Here is an 18,792-nt window from a genome sequence, read left to right as displayed (position 1 = left end):
CCCTCTAACTCCAGAGCAATTTTTTTTTCAACATCCCATGTTATTTGAGCTAAAAGACTATCTTTCTTTAAGTAAAAAAAAATTGCCTGGCATTTAAAGCTTTTCCCAATATGACTATAATATACCTTTCTAGAGAGATCACAATTAGTCCTCTCACACATGTTTTATATTCTGGCCAAATATGTCTACTGTACATTTTTTTTTTTTTTTTTTTTTTTTTTTTTTTGCTGAGGCAATTTTGGTTAAGTGACTTGCCCAAGGTCACAGAGCCAGGAAGTGTTAAGTGTCTGAGACCACATTTGAACTCGGGTCCTCCTGACTTCAGGGCTGGTGCTCTATCCACTGCGTCACCTCCCTGCCTCCTACTGTACATGTTCTTGACAGATGTGCCTCCATTTTTTTTTACAAGACTTGCTCCCCTATCCCTCTGCCAAAGTTCTCTCCTCTTAACTTCCCCCTTATAGAATCTATGTCTTCCTTTAATACCTCATCTGCCTGAGGCTTTTCCTGATCTCTCTAGGCATTCATGTCCCCACCAGCCAACTACTTTACTTGTCTCTTTAGTTCTGTACATGTTGTTTCTCCCAATAAATGAAAATTCTTTTTTTCTGCCTCTATTTCCCCATCAGGATGTTGTAGGCATTCAGCAAATGTTTACTGAATTAAAGATCTCCCCATTGCTGCTACAGATTCTAATCATTCTTCTCAATAGAAGCTAGCTTTTATGTCATGACCTAAACCTTGTGTTCAAGCTAGAAATTCTTAAAATGATTCCTTCTGCCATTCGTTCTTCTCATGACGTGTTTGTTAGACCCTTCACTGTCCTGGTTGCCCTCTCTGGACTGGTTCCAGTTTTTCGATGTTTCTTTTTAAGGAGGAATCCCAAAAGGAACAAAGTAATCAAAGCGGGATCCAACAAATTGTGAATTTAGTGGGAATATTACCGCCTTGTTTTGGATACTCCTGTGAATGTAACTAGAATTTAGATTGGCTTTTTGGTCAGTCCCTTAGAACATAATAAAAATACTGTTTGGGTTTTTTTCCCCTTTATGAATAACATTGGAAAACAAGGAGACACAGTGTTAGTGCATTCAAATTTTTCTCCTTATGACCTTTTCGAAGTATGTCTCAGTGTTTTTCATGACTCCCCGTCTGAGGAAGAACCTGCTGATGGGGCACTAAACTTTCACCCTCGACAATGTCCCTTTATGGCGATGAAAGATGTTATGTTTACATTCAGCTTAGAGCCTCCATTTGGCTGGGGACCAAAAAATGTCACCAATTTTACTGGTTCACACTGAGTTGGGGGGATGGGGAAAGAAGGTCAGTCAGAATTAGCACAAAGTCTGCATTATTTGAATTTTACTACTTCTCTTTACAGACACCTTTATGTTCTGAGTTTCTTCAGCCATAGGACACAAATAACAGTACTCTTAAGAGACGCTTCATAAGATTGTTGTCAAGAAAAAAGCTTGTAACCACTAAAATATATTAGTGATGGTTAGGTAGTACAATGGTTAAAGTGCCAGACCTGGAATTAGGAAGACCTGAGTTCAAATTCAATCCTAGATACTTATTAGCTGACCCTGTGCAAGTTACTCAAGCCTATTTGTTCAGTTTCCTTATCTGTAAATTGAGAGGGTCAGACTAAATGACCTGTAAGGTTTATTCTAGCTATATAGTTATAATTCTTTGGCCCACATAATGCTACCCCTAATATTTACCATCTAAGTTATCATGAGCATGTCATGTGACTTCTCTGCACCTGAGATTTTCCATCTGTAAAATGAAACAATTCTATTAAATGACCTCTACGGTTTCTCCCAGTTCTAAATCTGCCATCTTTTGCCAATGCCTACCACATGATAGGTGCTTAATAAGTGTTAATTGGCGATTATTGTTAAACTTTGTCTCTTGAAAATATTCATATGCCCTGGTGGTCCTGTCACCTCATCAATATGGATACTTCCTTCAACAATGCAGATTGCAAATTTTTTCAATGTCTGCTGATTCTGTGCCACTTTTCTCCATATTCTCCCATAAATCAACTGCAGGGCATCCAACCAGTATATTGAGATGTCCTTTACATGCTCTTGACATCTTGTGGATACCAGTGGAATGCAAAGATTGTCACACTCTCATGTTATATGACTGACTCGTTTCTTTTTCTAACGATTTTTTTTTCTCTATTAACATCCTTTAAACTTATCCTCCTGTAAGATTCCTCACTGGTAACTTGCTGCTTTCCATTCACACCCAGCACTCAACTCTCCATTAACCTTTGGCTGCTCAGCTCTAGAGGAAACTGCAAGGTTCCCCAACTTACCATCACAACTGGAATAATATTATTCTTTGTTGACAGCCTTTAAACCTCTCCTCCTATATGATTCCTCATTGGTAACTTGTTGCTTTCCATTCACATTCACCACTCAACTCACCATTAACCTTTGGCTGTTCAGTTTTGGAAGAAATTGTAAGATTCCCTAATTTACCATTACAACTAGAACAATATTGATGTTGAAAATGTGAGCCATTGTGTCAGGAAAAAGTTAAGGGCAATAAGAAGGAGAAGGAGAAGAAGAAAGAGGAGGAGGAGGAGGAGAAACAATCCTTCCTCATTCCTCAGTTATATTTCTTAACTTCCTCTTCCTATTGAATTCTGGAACCACCTCATTGTCTCTTTTCAGTAGCTACCCATGAATTATAGATTTAGAAATGAAAAGAGTCTTGGAGGTTTTGTACTCACAAGTGTTTTCCGAGTTTGCAGAACAAGATTAAAATGTAATTGGGAAATGCTTTACAAAATAAATAAAAATCCAAAAGAACATAGATAGTATTATTAAGTGATTTTCTTAGTCACTATAAGGCAGGCAGCCTGTTATACCACTTCTTGCTCTCTCTCTCTCTCACCTTTATATTGGAGTTTGACCCCATTGTTGTTATGCAGGCTCCTCCTTTGACAATTGAAGAAAGCTCTGAATTAGTTAAGTTACTTGATTATGATCAAACAAATCGTCCCTGGCAGTCTACAGGACTCCCAGGCCAGTCCTTATTCCCTGCATCCTGCTACCTCCCGTATGTGCTGATCTCTATAAGCTGTCCATCTAACTTCATTCCTTTTCTTATCTGTAAAACAAGAGGATTGGGCTAGATAATCTTTATTCCACTGCCCCCATTTTACAGATGAGGAAAGTAAACCACAGAAAAGTTAAAAGAGACTCACTCAGTGTCACATAGCTAATAAGGATCTGAGGTAGGATTCAAATTCATTTGTTGTGGCCTCTCTATCTGGCACTCTCTCCACTGTACCACCCACTGGATTCAACTCAGCAGACACATATCAAGTACACACTGTGTGCCAGTAATGCTAGAGAAATAAAAACAAAATGTAGTTTCTGCTTTCACAGAGCTTATGTTCTCCTGGGGATTGAATTTGGGAGTGGAAGGAGGGATGAAAGCTTTGAGTTCCATCCTGAAGATGACTATTTGAAAACCTCTCCTAGAAAAAGCCTCTCTAAAACGAGCATCAGAGAAGCTAGTGATCAGATTTCAGCAGGCTTCCCCATACCCGGCCACTGGAAGATAATGTTTTGCAAACCAGTCCCGGCGACCTGTCCAAGAATACGTACTTTGATGAGTCCCGTGGATGAGATGAGAATTTGCTGTGGCAACAACTTTTATTCCTGCTTGGCTGGTGGCTTAGATTGGCCTCCACAACTTGTTAACACTTCCTAGACAGCCCCATAACTTGCTCCCAGAGGCTTTAGTTGTTTTCAAAGGTCTGATTTCCTTCTGAAGCCCAGGCTAATTGGGCCATGCAATGTGCTCTGTGGCTCAGCCATTTGCTGAGCTCGTGTCTCATGCCAAGCATTCAGGCCCCCTCTGCTTTTATCTTCTTTCATTTGCTGTAATAAAGCCTGAAACTAATTTCTCGACTGTAAATATCACAGCTGTTGTGGAAAACATTAATTGCATGCTATCACGTTGCCCTCTTTTCTGGGATGAATTTATGCAGTAATCTCTCTCTGCAAGTCACATTGCTGTGAATATTAAAGGAGCCCGAAGTGAGATCATCTTAACTCCACACGTTGGAAACATTTATATTAAAATCAGCGAGTGGCTTTTGTATGAAAATGCCCTTGTTTGTGACAGCCATTGAAGTATTGCTTTTTAAAAAGGTTTGCCACTAGAAGTCCTGACACTGAATGAAATATAGGCGATTTTTCTTTCTCCAAGATCAATGAAAGAACTATTTTCAAAATGACTTTATATTGATTGAAAGGTCAGAAATGCCCTCAGCATTGATTCCCCCAGACATAATCACTTTTTGTTCAGTAAGTTAACCTGCTGTCTGCAATCAAATGAAAAGAAATCCAGGATGGCATTTAAGCCAAATATTTTCAAAGCATTTGACAGGTCTCTATCATCATGTAGCCCGTTTGATTTTGATGTCCTTTTCTGTGCCTAGGAGGTGGATTTGTACCGATTGAATAGCCAAGATAAACTTGGTCTCACTGTGTGTTACCGGACAGATGATGAAGACGACATTGGGATTTATATAAGTGAGGTAAGAATGAGTTACTACAATCCCTCTCATTCAGCCTAAGTGATGAAGGAATCTCCTTACCCCCAGTTCAGCTCAAGATATTCATTGGCAAAAGTATAGAAAGATCATTCATTCATTTTCCTTTCATGTGTTCATGAGTGAATGAATGAGATCGAGACAATAGACAGGGAGAAATGGACTCAGAGAGACAGAAATATAGAGAAAAAAGGGAAGAAGAAAGGAGGGAAAAGAGGGAAGAGGAAGGGAAGAGAGACAGTGGTTGGGTGACCCTGAGGAAGTCACTTAATTTCTCATCAGGCAACTCTCTAAAACCTTAAGTGACAAGTCCCTTATTGGCTTCTATAGAGAAAGTCTCTACTCTCCTAATTCTCTATAATACACATCTGGAGCCTCTGAAATAAATAAATATAGAGTGCATGAGCTTTTGATCTGGAGGAATTAGAATGAATGTCATCAGTCTTAATATAATGATGCTCTGTGATCAAATGCAATTGATTGACAGTCCTTGCTGGCTTTATGGTCCTTTGGCCTTCATATCATTTAGGGACCCTTTCCTTTTCTAAATGCTGTAGTTCCCTTTAGGATTTGGGGATCTGCAGCCATTGTGATTTAAAAGTTTGCTAAATATCATATAACTAACTTGCTATTAGGAAACATAATGAAAAACATTGTATCCGATTGTCCTTCTCATCTTTTCACTCTTTGGCTGTTCCTTGCTGAGCACAAAAGACCCAGAATCATCCTTGTCATCAGACATAACTATTTCTGGAATACTTGCTGGGTACTTCTGAACATAACAGACACCAGAGCAACATATAATAGCTTCATTTCAGATATAATTGGCTGAGGTTTCACTGGCTTTCAAAAAAAGGGCCAGAGATGGAACATTCTCACTGCTTTATTCCTCTTGCATGTCAGTTGGGAAACTACCCTTTTCTGCACAAAGATAATACCCAGCCTATCCCCAAGGGTGATCATGTTTGCTAGAGGCTGACTTTTGACGCTCTTTTATTGTTTGCTTCTAAGTGGGTCCAGAGGGGCTATCCATCTCTGTGGTTGGCCTCCTAGGTGCTTGGAGTTGGAAGGAACCTAACCCTCCTCTGTCTTTCAGATTGATCCCAACAGCATCGCCGCAAAGGATGGACGCATCCGAGAGGGAGACCGGATCATCCAGGTGGGTTGCCTGCTCGTTTGTGTATTTGTTTGTTTACTTCTGTACAAGCACAGAATTGCAAGATATACAGAGACTTTGGGGGCTTCTAGTCCAAACCGGTCTCTTCTCTATAAGCTCCCAATAAAAGATGGTCCAATTCCTACTTAAGGAACCCAAGTGACAAAAGAACCCTCTTGTGTACATCCATAAAGAGGCAACTAGATAGTGAGTATTTAGACTGGTAGGCCTGGAGTCAGAAGTAACTCAGTTCGCATATGACTACAGACACTGGGCAACTCATTTTACCTCTGCTTGCCTCAGTTTCCTCAGTTGTAAAAAGGGAATTATAATATAATCTATCTCCTAGAGTAGATATTGATATTGTATTGAAGACATTTTGTATCTTCAAAATAATTTTTGTGAAACATTTTACAAACATTAAAGCCTTATATAAATGATCATTATTGATATTTATTACCTCCTAAGATCTCATTCTGCTTGTGGACATGACTCCTAAAAAGTTTTTTCTAGTTTCAGAACTCAATATATCCCTTTGCTTCTTAGTCTGTTTCTTCAAGTTCTGACCTCCGAGACCCAACGAAACCACCATCATCCTCTGGATTATTAGCTAGGGCATTGTTAGTCAACTAAAGCCCAAGTTAGAATTTCATCTCTGAAACTTAAACTCTATAACTGGGAGTGAGTCACTCAGCCCTTTCAGCCTTAATTCCTCATTTGTAGTGTGAGAATAATAGCCCCTGCCTCTCAGAGCTGTTGTGAAGCTCTAATGAGATATTTGTAGAAAGCTTTGCAAGTACTGATAAATGTTACTTATTATTATTATTACTTATATCCCACCCGGGTCTCACAGTAACATTTACATCCCCCCATGCATTCAGTCAGAACATAGAATGCACTCGCTGCATTTGATGCCAAAGACTTTGACATCTGGCACTTAGAGATTAATGATAATGGATGGCTCCAATATCCCAAGTGGAGACTTGCAGAAGACATTCTAAAATCTCCAATTCCCCCTCTCCTTTAAATTTTTCTAAATAATTGTTCATAGAACCAAGATTTTCCGGGCCTGTCTCACCCTGAGGTAGAAAACCATCTTTGGAAAATATCAGTAAAATTAACTGGACTGTTCCTAGCTTGCATGGTTGAATATTTAGCTCACTTCATGAAGTTGCTCTTAAGGGTAGTCTTTTTATCTTGGGAGTTCACTATCACCTCGGTAAGGCCTTCCATATTATAGTCATCCATCTTCCTAAAGGATTCCTGTTCCTTCTGGTCAGGTTTCCATTCATCACCTTTTTAGCTTCTGTCTCTAGGACAGAGTTATCATAGACTGTTAAAGCCAAAAGGGGCAGTAGGGAGCAATGAAACCCTGCCCCTTAATTCCCATGGGACTATGGGGTAAAGCTACTTCTGTGGTTCTCTAATCATGCAAAAATGGAGGGTGGGAAGAATGGACTAGATCATTCCAACTCTAAATCCATAACCTTAAGATCTTATTTTCAACCTTCAGTACTTAGCACTGTGTCTCGCACATGATATTAACCATATGCTTATGTTAAATCTCACTGATTTGGTCTCAGCATCCCATAAGGCTCTGTTTTGCTCTGTTTCAGGTATATGAGTTCTGTGCCTTTCTTTTACTCATTACACATTCACTTATTTTTAATTCATTGTGTATCTTTTTATTATAATAGATATTGAGTGATTTCTTATACCTTTAAGATTCCTCTTTGTCTTTTATTCTCCTAAATAATCTAAAAAGTTAAGGGTCAAAACTAAACTCATTGACAAATAATTTCCCTCCTCTATCTCTTTCTGTGAGTGTCAGTGCTTCTCTCTCTCTCTCTCTCTCTCTCTCTCTCTCTATTTGTGTTTCTGTCTCTCTCTCTTTCCCTCTCCCTCTCTCCTTTCCTCCTAGGTGTGCTGGTTACCTCAAGTCTTACCTCAATGGCTTGAGGTTTTCCCACACACATTCCTGACTCAGCACCCTCATTACTGATACCTCCATGCCTTTACCTTCCTCCCCCCAGTACAAGATCTCCCTCTGTTACCTCTTGCATCTCAATAACAAACCACCCAATGCCACCTGTGCTGTTTATTGCTTCAGCATTACAGTTACCTCATCAACTAACCCAGCAGTGGCTTTCTCGTAGGCAGGTGCCAAGAGAAAAAGGCATTGGTATAACGCCTTTGTTATGTTTGGAGACAGATGTTCTTTTGTGGCTGGGTATGATAAATGATGTTCTGGGTGTGAATTAGGGAGGTTATGGAAGGCCAGGGCTGACAGTGGGGCTATACAGAATCAGGATGGATAAAGCTCCTACACACAGACTGATTGAATCACTATACACATTGTTGTTTTTTTAGATTAATGGTATAGAAGTACAAAACCGAGAGGAAGCTGTGGCGCTTCTCACCAGTGAAGAGAGCAAGAATGTCTCATTGCTAATAGCAAGACCTGAACTCCAGGTATGGCAGCTTCGTTTATGTGCAAAGATAATCCTGTTGTTTTCCCCTTTGTGGTTCAACATCTACACTTCTATCTCTAGTCCAATTATCTCACTGTAACTTTTGATCTTTGAAACAAGGACTATAGAAAAAAAAAGGGGAACTCTGGATCTCCCCAAATCATTGCTTGTTAATAACCATTTCTCACATAGTACAGCCCCAAGAACATAGAAAGCTCTTTGTTGAATTCCATAAATCTTGGGTTTCTTTCAGGTCCTTTTCAGTGGGACATTGCCAAAGTTATCCTTAAATAAAGCAGTTTGGATTATATACAGTTATAAAATGCCTGCTTCCCCACTAAATGCTGGGGACAAAAAAGAAACACTCTCTCCCCTCAAGAAGAGGGGATTCTATAGAGGAGGGAGAGCATATACAAAGTTTTTCAGTCATATCCAACTCTTCCTGACCTCCTTTGGGGTTTTCTTGGCAAAGTTACTGGAATAGTTTGCCATTTCCTTCTCCAGCTCATTTTACAGATGAGATATACATAATTAGGTATAAACAAAATAAACGCAAGGTAATTTGGCAGGGAATAGCAGTCCTTCATTGTCCTTTCTAGGAAAATGAATTTCGTATCCAGAATCTACTTATCTTAAAAGAGGAACATAACTTGACAACCATAATTTATATCTCTCATATAATTTCTGAGAGCAATATTAAAGTATGGATTGCTGTTAAAGTAATTCTCTTTAGTATAGTGTGTGTATGTATATGCTGCTAAAGTAATTCTCTTTAGCATTGGGTATGTATGTATATGTGCATACTATATATGTGGGGGGGGTGCACATTTTATATATATATATATAAAACATGAGGTATAATGGAGGAAGAAGAGTTAAGGGGGGTCAAAGGTCTGGGCCATGTCAGTTCTATTTTATATGTAAAGACCCAAACTGAAAAAGAAAATGAGAAACAATCACAAAAGGGGACAAGAGGTTAGCCCATCAATGATGAGGTGATGATGATATTGCTGCAAGGAAGAGATCTCCAATCATCAACATCATAGGATTTTAATTCTGGGTCCATGAATTTGATTTTAAAAGGTTCTGTTACTATATTTTAAGATAAATGGTTTCCTTTAGAATCATATGTGTTTTGTTTTGTGCATTTAAAAATATGATTCTGAGAAAGGGGTCCAAAGATTTTGCCAGACATTGCTTCCAGGGTTCCAGGACACACACACACAGTTTAAGGACCCCTACTTTAATTCAGTTATCTCAGTTTAAGATGAAGAAAGAAGTGCAGTATCTTCTCTAGGCTTAAGGTTTTGGAGATATCAGGTGGCACAGTGACTAGGTAATGTGTAGCTGTGAGTCAAAAAAAGACACCTTCCTGAATTCAACTCCAGCCTCAAATACTTACTAGCTCTCTGTGATCCTAGGCAAGTCACTTAATCCTGTTTGACATTCCCTTCTCCAGCTCATTTTACAATTGAGGAAACGGAGGCAAACCACCCCAGCAGCTTTGCCAAGAAAACCCCAAATGGGGTCATAAAAAGTTAGACATGGTTGAAACAACTGAACAAAAAGCCGAAGATTACAGAACCAGTAATGGAACCTGGTCTCCTGCCTTCTTGTCCTTGGCTCTCCTTTGAAATTCTTTACGCTTATTTGAGTACAAGGGACACCTTGGATTTAGTTATCTATCCTAAAGGTTTAGCAGGATTCTGTGAAAACAGTGACGTGGTGTGTAGGACAGCTTCCCTGGGAAGAAAGGGAAATGAATGGAGAAGAGTTTCTCCCAATTAATTTTAATGAGTTTCCATACTACTCTGCTCTCCCTTTATTAGAGGATCTAGAGAGTCCCTAAGAAAGCAGAAAAATACACAAGTTGTATTCAGTCAGTCTGTCACTGCCAAACATTTGTCAAGTGATAACTACCCGCCAGCCCTATGCCGAGATCTCTAGGGACATGGAGAAAGGTCAGCAATCCTTTTCTTCAAGGAGGAAGGGGATCTAGCTTGCAAATATGTATATAACTTAAGAGATAGAGAGCAGGGGAATTTGGAAGGGAAGGTACTAACAATTGAAAGGACTAGGAAAGGCCTCCTAAGGAAGGGAAGACTTGAATTGACTCTTGAAGGAAGTCAAGGAAATGATGTGACAGAGGTAAAGAGGGAAGGCCTTCTGGGAATGCTGGGTAGGCAGACCAGAAGCATGGGGGATGGGAGATGGAATATTGTGTGCTGAGAACAAGTAAGAAAGCGTTTCTGGGTCACGGTCCTACTGAAGCTGTGTCTCTGCTCTCCTTTCCCACAGCTGGATGAAGGATGGCTGGATGACGATAGAAACGATTTTCTGGATGACTTACACATGGACATGCTGGAAGAACAGCACCACCAAGCTATGCAGTTCACAGCCAGCGTGCTTCAGCAGGTCAGAATGTGTGCATGCATACAGGATGGGCGCTTAGCCCAGAATCAGTGATCCTTATCCCTTCTCCCTCACCACCCTCCCCCAGTGGAACCCAAATTTGGAAGACCATTATAAATGCCAACCAGAAATTCCCATGGGAGTTAAGATGGGAAGTTCCCATTAGGAGAGAACAGTTGTAATCAGCACTGTGGGAACTACCAACGGATAGAGACTTTCAGATGTTTTGCTTAGCTCTGTCCAAGCTAGCTTGAGTATAGACTCAAAATAATAGAAATGCTTTTTCATTTGAAAACTAATAGAATTCGAGCTATTAATATTCTTGGCCAGGAGACTGCTACTGTTCTGACTTCTTAAAAGTTGAAAAATAAAAAAGTTGCCTGAAATGAAGACTTATGATGTCATTGCCACATCAGCATAAACAAATGATCTTCTGAAGACTCATCCCATAAGAATGATTTCAGGATGGCCAGGGAGATTTGACTCCCTGGTAAAACATAAATTGAAGATTGAAAATAGTAACAGTTGGCATTTCTATAGACAGTTACATAGAGTTTGCAATGCAGTGGCTCCCACAACCCCACAAAGTAGGTACTGGGGGTATGGTATCCCCATGTACGGATGAGGATCAAATAAAAATTCAGGTTTATGCAGCTAGTGACTTCTGAAGCAGAAGTCAAAACTAACTAGGTTCCTCTTGACCTTGAGCACAGTGTTCTTTCTACCACATCACACTGCTGCTCTGAAATATGATGGGAATTCTGAGTGATTCACCCTGTAATACCCCCTCTAAAAAATCTCTCCCTAAAAAGAGTCCTTCCCATATCAAAGAAAGTGTTTTTAATAAGATAAAATAAAATATTAATAAATAAATATAGTAAATATAAATAAAATATGAAATTTCACAATGGGAAATTGGGCCTATATACTTTCTTCTTTTCAGCAATGTTGTTGTTGTTTGTTTGTTTAGAAAAAGCGTGAGGAAGATGAAGTCACCACAGACACCGCCACCATCTTGTCGAACCAGCACGAGAAGGACAGCGGCGTGGGGCGCACAGACGAGAGCACCCGCAACGACGAGAGCTCCCGCAACGACGAAAGCTCCGAGCAAGAGAACAACGCCGATGACCACACCACGTCTTCCAATACTCTGGGGAGTCAGAGAAAACTGACATACAGTCAGGACACCCTTGGCAGCGGAGACGCGCCCTTCAGCAACGAGTCCTTTATTTCAGCCGACTGCACGGACGCCGACTTCCTTGGGATTCCGGTGGACGAGTGTGAGCGCTTTCGGGAACTCCTCGAACTCAAGTGCCAGGTAAAGAGTGCCAATCCCTACAGCCTGTATTATCAGAACAGTGCCCTCGAAGTGAGCAAGAGTGACCCCGAGAGCGTGGACAGAGAGCTGGAGATGCTGAACGAAGAGCTTCGCAACATCGAGCTGGAATGTCTGAACATTGTCCGGGCTCACAAAATGCAGCAGCTGAAGGATCAGTATCGGGAATCGTGGATGCTGCACAACAGCGGATTCCGGAATTACAACACCAGCATTGATGTCCGCCGACACGAGCTCTCGGACATCACGGAACTCCCCGAGAAATCTGACAAGGATAGTTCCAGCGCCTACAATACTGGGGAGAGCTGTCGCAGCACCCCCCTCACCCTTGAGATCTCCCCAGATAACTCCCTGCGGAGAATCGCAGAGAACATCGGCTGCCAGGGCAGCGATGGGGCCATGAGCGCCTCTGCCGCTTGCAAGGCGTCCCAGAGGAACCTGCTCTCTATCACGGAGAGTCCAGAGACCAGCAGCCCCAAGTACTCCCCCTCTCCAAAAGAACTTGACCTCAGCAAACAGTTGGAGAACAAAGAGAAGAAGTCCAGTGATGAAAGCAAGAGCCCAAGCCAGAGCCCGAAGTTAGGGGGCTCTTACCTGTCGCCCTATCACCACTCCCCCTACAAGCACGCTCACATCCCCGCCCACGCCCAGCACTACCAGAGCTACATGCAGCTGATCCAGCAGAAATCAGCGGTGGAATACGCCCAAAGCCAGATGAGTCTGGTCAGCATGTGCAAGGACTTGAACGCCTCCAACCAGTCTGAACCCCGCATGGAGTGGAAGGTGAAGATAAGGAGCGACGGGACTCGCTACATTACCAAGCGCCCGGTGCGAGACCGGCTCCTCCGCGAGCGCGCCCTGAAGATCCGAGAGGAGCGCAGCGGGATGACAACCGACGACGACGCCATCAGCGAGATGAAGATGGGGCGCTATTGGAGCAAAGAGGAACGGAAGCAGCACGTGGTGAAAGCTAAGGAGCAGAGGAGAAGACGCGAGTTCATGATGCAGAGCAGGCTGGATTGCCTGAAAGAGCAGCAAGGGGCCGAAGAAAAGAAGGAAATGAATATCATTGAACTGAGCCACAAAAAGATGATGAAGAAGAGAAACAAAAAAATCTTTGATAATTGGATGACGATCCAAGAACTCTTAACCCACGGTACAAAGTCCCCTGATGGCACTAGAGTATACAATTCCTTCTTATCAGTGACTACTGTATAATTTCCATTTCCGAATCGTGTATATATAAAAAAAAAAAAATAACTCTACCATTGGGGTCAAAATTCCTGCCTCGTTCAATGTGGCAAGTTTTTGTATATAAGATAAATAGAATCTTTGTGTTTATAGGTGAAAAACTGAACTCTACAACACTGGGTGTGATAACTCTGTTTTAACAGGAGAAAACCACCCTGACTCTCTTTGAAGGCAATATTAACAAACAGCTTTTTTCAGATAACTGATTGTACTTTTTTACTTGTTACCTTTTACATAAAATGTTTTAAATTTCAGAAATCTTCTTATTAACCATACTTACACGAAAGAATTTGTTTAAACTATATTCATATTAAAAAGTTAGACATGCTTTTCTTTTCCTGCCTGAAACACAAATGCAACTGCCAGTATGTATTTTTACAAAAACCCTCTTTTGTAACATTACTTTGCCCTGGGGCTGCTGTACTTAGGGCCAGTTTATCAATATTTTAGCTCAAGTTGTTTGGCAGATCAGCATCACTGACTTCCCTCTGTGTGAGCTGTTCAAGGATACTTCCCACACATAACCAAACCAGCAGTGTTTAGCGTTGTGATCCACATTTAAACATTTTTTTTTGTGATATTTCTAAGGAAGCACCAAGGTTTAAACAAGAAGGGCCTGAAGCAGAATATCCTGTGGCTTTAAAGGAGGTTCAAGCATGTTTGCAAATGTTGCGGCCTGTTGAAAGAATTTGCATGTACAGGAAAGTTGTTGATACGAGATCGTCTGTGTGATTTTTAAGTGCCCCCCTCTGATATCTGTTTGCTTTGTAGAGTTGAATGTACTGAATTGAATAAGCAGTTTCATGGAATCACGATGAGTTACAAACATCAAGATGAGGTCAAAATAAATTATTATTTTCTATTTGATCCGCTTTGAAATGATTCCTTCTCATTTGTCTTGGGGGCGCGCCTTTCAGAATAAATTGCTGGGTATAAACAGGTAGATTGATGGTAGATTGTAACATCTTTAACCCCACTTAACCCATCATTCATTGGCTCAAGTTGCCTTGAACCCTTCATATGACTGAAGATTAAGACATAAGAGATACCATCAAACCCTTCATTCTACAGAGTAGAAGCCCAAGATGCAGGGAATAAATGATTTGCCCATGCACACACAAGTGATAATAAAAGCCCAAATACACACATAAACACATGTATCTGTCTATATGTATTGTGTATTTATAAATAGATTAATAGAGTGATAGACTAGATGATAGTTTGCCAAACACTTTGCAAATATCTCATTTGCTCTTTATGACAGCCTTGTAAGGTAGATGTCTTATTATCTCCATTCTACCAATGAGAAAACTGAGGCATACAGAAATCAAATGACTCTCCCAATGTAACAGTTAAGTGTCTCCTGCTGAATTTGAATGCACATCTCCCCGGCTCCAGGTCCTGACTCTAGCCACTTTAGCTGTGGTAAGTAACAGAGCTGGAATTTGATCTCCAATAATCTACCTCCCTATTCAATATTTTTTCCACCTTAATACCCTGCTTCCTTCACATGAAGTAGGGCCCATTGACATATGTAAAACACACAGGTATTTATCAAGTTGAAAGAGCCTTCAATGAGCTGTGTACTATGGCATGTGAGTGTTTTGTGCCGGGGGATCCAAGTTTTGTGTCGTGAGTAAAGACTGGAATTGGGTTAATATCTTGCAAATAGGAACAGCTATTCATTAACTTCCTAAGATTGTGTTGACATTCTTCTGTTTAAACTAAGGCCTGGAGTTTTTTACAAGTCATTACTGCCCATCAGTAAGAGATATCGAGCTCGAGTCTCCCAAGGATATATGAATTGCTTAAGCCTACAGCTCCTATGTAAGTAAGGCCTTTGGCTCAGTCAATACCACAGTGGAATAATAGCTCTCATCCAGGCAGTGGGCTTATTTAAGCTCACAATTGATTGTCCTTCTACTCCCAGCTACCAACCAAACTGTCATTAGTTAATGAATTTGCAAAGACTGTTTACAGGCAGAACACTAGCATCTTCTATCAGTGTAGGACAAACACTTAAAATGAAAAAAAAAAAAAAAAACAGGTTATTTGGCTATTTGGTCTGCATTGTGACATACAAATAATTTTGTCGTCTCGCTGCCTTTTTTTGCACTGAATGGACTGAAATTTTGATGAAATTCCTTCGCATATTGTTGTTTCATAGCCAGAGATTTCACATTGGTCACAATCATAGGCCACCATAACTATCCCTTAAAGGACCAAAATTTGAGACTCTCACAGTTACCACACTTGTAATAAGGCCATCTAATGAAAGCCTGAATTTAAAATACTTCATTCTTCTCTATTAAGGCCTGTATTCATCTCCTTTTTCTAAACAAGGCCATTAAATTTTGGCTCTTAATTGCACCCTAATCGGCATGCTAAAGATTCCCTCTTGCTCCATTAAGTTGAACTGTGGTTTGCGGAGCAGGGTTTTAAAAGCCCCACTTAAGTCAGAACGAAGAGCTGAACTGAAATTACAATAGAATCTGATATTTTGCTCCCAAGAGAAACCTTTCTGCCTTTGGATCCCAAGAAGGTGGCTGTCCTATAGAGAAACAAGATTTACTTAGATATAGTAGTTTAGTGATGAAGGCTTCTCGGGTCTCTGTTGTTTAAAATAATTTGAATCAAGATTTTCCTTAGAAGAGGAGAGTTATGAGAATGAATGAATAAAGCAGAGGGTTACTATCTAAAGGGAGATTTTCACTAAAGGAAGGGAAGAAGCATTTATATAGTGTCTGCTATTTACCAAGGATTGTACTCAGCTTAAAAAAAAAATACTGCATCTGATTCTCACAAGTTGTGATAAATGCTATTATTTCACCCCATATTACAATTGAGGAAACTGAGACAATTTAAGTGACATGCTTAGAGTTACATAGCTGGTAAGTCTCTGCGACTGGATTTGAATTCAGATCTTCTTGTCTCCAAGCCCATTACTCCATCAAGCTGTCCCTACTCAGTAATTATCACATTTTATAATTCCCAGTGCAATTAGCCAAAAACACTAATACTCCCAAAACATTCATGGAGCAAAAAGTCCACTATATACTGAAAACATTTGGACAATTAATTCAATTTTATAATAAAGTACAGAACATTGGCAATCACCATTGGGCAAAGCCATTAATGATTGGCATTTAAAAACATATTAGCAAATTAATGTTCAAATCGATACAAAATCACTCAACATAAGTGCATGTTTATAAATGAGAATAGATGGCAATGAGAAACATCTTAAACTTTTGATCATGTGTATTAGGCATTACAATAAAGACATTTTCAACCACATATTGCCTAGGGATTATTGGTTGGAGGGCCAATTAGGATTATCAACTGAAATTATGTAAATGAAACAAATATAATTATCTGCTTGTGGCCTTTAGAAATAGGTTATGGGACACTTGCAAGAGAAATTGCCCATGTGCCTGGAAGCCAGGACAACTGGCCAGAAGGAATTTAAATCTCCCTTCTTTTGTTGGTGTTTCCAATTGGTTTTCAATACCATCTTTGCATTAAGGATTTATGTCTAACACAAGCTAATTAGAAAGAAGTCACTAAACAAAGATAAGATGCAACATATCTTGTCACAATGACAGCAGTCTTCACTTTTTGAGGAAATGGGAATTTCTAGTTGTAGTCAGCAATGCAAGATTTTGCTCACAGTTCCATTTCACCTTTATACTAAAATAATGCAGTTTTTTCCCTTGAGTTTCTAGACTCAACTAGTCCTAACAATACAAGGAATGAGATTTGCCTAGAACATTTGACACAATATTCTCTGTCCTTATGGAGAAGATAGTTTAGGAATCACCTAGTTCAACCACTCATTTTGTGAATGTAGACCCAAGACTCAAAAGGGCTAAAATGACTCACAGTCACATACTATCTCTTCCACAAACATTAAATGAAAACTAGATACAAAGTTAAGAAGTCTGCACTGTAGGATCCTATAATTTCAATCAACTAATTGAGTATTTATTAAGAACCCACTGATAGGGCTCTTAATTTATGAAGAATTCTCTGAAAGACTGATGATATTATTTTTTAATAAACCAATCTGATCTTGCAAGTTTAAATTCAAACCAAAGATAAACACAGCAGATCCTTGCTCTCAAAAAATTTACTTTTCATAGGGGAGAAATGAACACACAAATAATTATAAGAGAAACTGATAAAGAAAATGCAATAAGAGTGAATAAGATCACCACGGGAAATGGGAACATTAAAGGAGGTCCCCACATTTAAGATGTGGGAGGCATACAGAAGGGGGAGCAAAAGAACTATGAGAAGGCAGACTCATGGAAGTTGAAGGAGAAAAGGGTTCTCAAGGAGGAAGTGGTCAGCAGTATCTCATCCTAAGGAAAGTCAAAGAGGATGAGGACAAGGAGAAAAAAAGGATTTAGGGATGAGGAGAGTGCTGGTGACCTTGAAGAAAAACTTCTTTCAGGAGAGCTGGTGGGTATTGAAATTCAATTAACAAACATTTATTAAATATTAAATTATTAATAAACATTTATTAAATGCACAGTGCTAGGAAGGGGGAAAGTGAAGGTAAATATTAAACCCTGTCATCGTGGAGCTTTCATCCTACTGGAACCTCGGGGTATGGCTAGAATAGGGGATGGAAGACAAATTCTCTGACTCTTTGTCCAATACTTGTTTGTCCAGCACAGGGGGCTTTTGTATAGCAATAATAACAATAACTATCACTTATACAACACATATTAGGTTCCAGGTTACTAGGCTAAGGGCTTTGAAAAAAATCTCATTTGATCCTTAAAAAACCTGGGAGCCATTCATTATTATTATTATACCCATTTTTCATTTGAGGACACTAGGTAAAAAGAGGTTGAATGACTTGCCCAACCAAGCTCACGCATCTTAACTGTCTGAGGCCACATGTCAATTCAGGCCTTCCTGACTCCAGACCTCTATTCACTGGATCGTTTAACCTTCTCACCTTTTATTTTTCATGGATTCCTTTGGCAATATGATGGAGCCTCGGCTCCTCAGAATAAAATTTTTGAATGTATAAAATAATAGGCATAGGATTATAAAGGAAACCAATTACATTTAAATATAAATGCCTATTTATAGATATTTTTTAATTTCCAGAGCCATAAAGAGTCCCAGTACCCATTTTCTTGGACTCTGGGTAGGCTCTAAATTATGGGGAGATGGTTTATAGAAAGATTGCAGATCTATGCCATTGAAAAATCTTTCATGGTGAGCTTTAGATGGGACCAGGCCTCAGTTCTAAAGAAACTGGGCAAAACGATAGCAATTTTTCTGCAAATACAAGCCTTGCCAAAAAGAAAAAAATCTACTTAATGATCTGGGGCCTTGGATCACAATACTTATACAAACACATAGAAAAGTAGATACAGATGAGAGACAGAGACAGAGGGAGAGGGAGAGAGGGAGGGGGGAGACAGAGAAACAGAGAAACAGAGAGAAAGAGAAAGAGAGAGAGACAGTGATACAGAGAGAGATAGAGAGACAGAGAGAGAGTATGTGTGTGTTTGTGTGTTTATGGACCACAGATAAGGAACCCCAGCACAAAACCTGACAAATG

The 18,792-nt window shown here is 39.9% G+C and overlaps 1 protein-coding gene across 3 annotated transcripts in view; it reads left to right on the top strand.

Annotated features, from left to right (window-relative positions):
- The window catches only part of PDZRN3 (PDZ domain containing ring finger 3), a 276,234-nt gene extending 262,159 nt beyond the window's left edge, over positions 1–14,075 (top strand). For 2 of the 3 annotated variants that reach the window (XM_023498126.2, XM_003762367.4), the window contains 5 exons: positions 4,469–4,567; positions 5,679–5,741; positions 8,109–8,210; positions 10,508–10,624; positions 11,592–13,175. In XM_023498126.2, the coding sequence (XP_023353894.1) occupies positions 4,469–4,567; positions 5,679–5,741; positions 8,109–8,210; positions 10,508–10,624; positions 11,592–13,175 (1,965 nt within the window). Of the gene's footprint in view, positions 1–4,468; positions 4,568–5,678; positions 5,742–8,108; positions 8,211–10,507; positions 10,625–11,591 lie in introns of all 3 variants that reach the window. The other variant, XM_012543574.3, reaches the window with a different exon arrangement.
- Positions 14,076–18,792: the final 4,717 nt, after the last annotated feature.

The sequence above is a fragment of the Sarcophilus harrisii genome, chromosome 1, assembly GCF_902635505.1.
Source record: "Sarcophilus harrisii chromosome 1, mSarHar1.11, whole genome shotgun sequence".
In the NCBI taxonomy this organism is placed as follows: domain Eukaryota; kingdom Metazoa; phylum Chordata; class Mammalia; order Dasyuromorphia; family Dasyuridae; genus Sarcophilus; species Sarcophilus harrisii.
The sequence above is the reverse complement of the archived record's forward strand: the minus strand, read 5'-3'. Positions and strand labels throughout refer to the sequence as shown.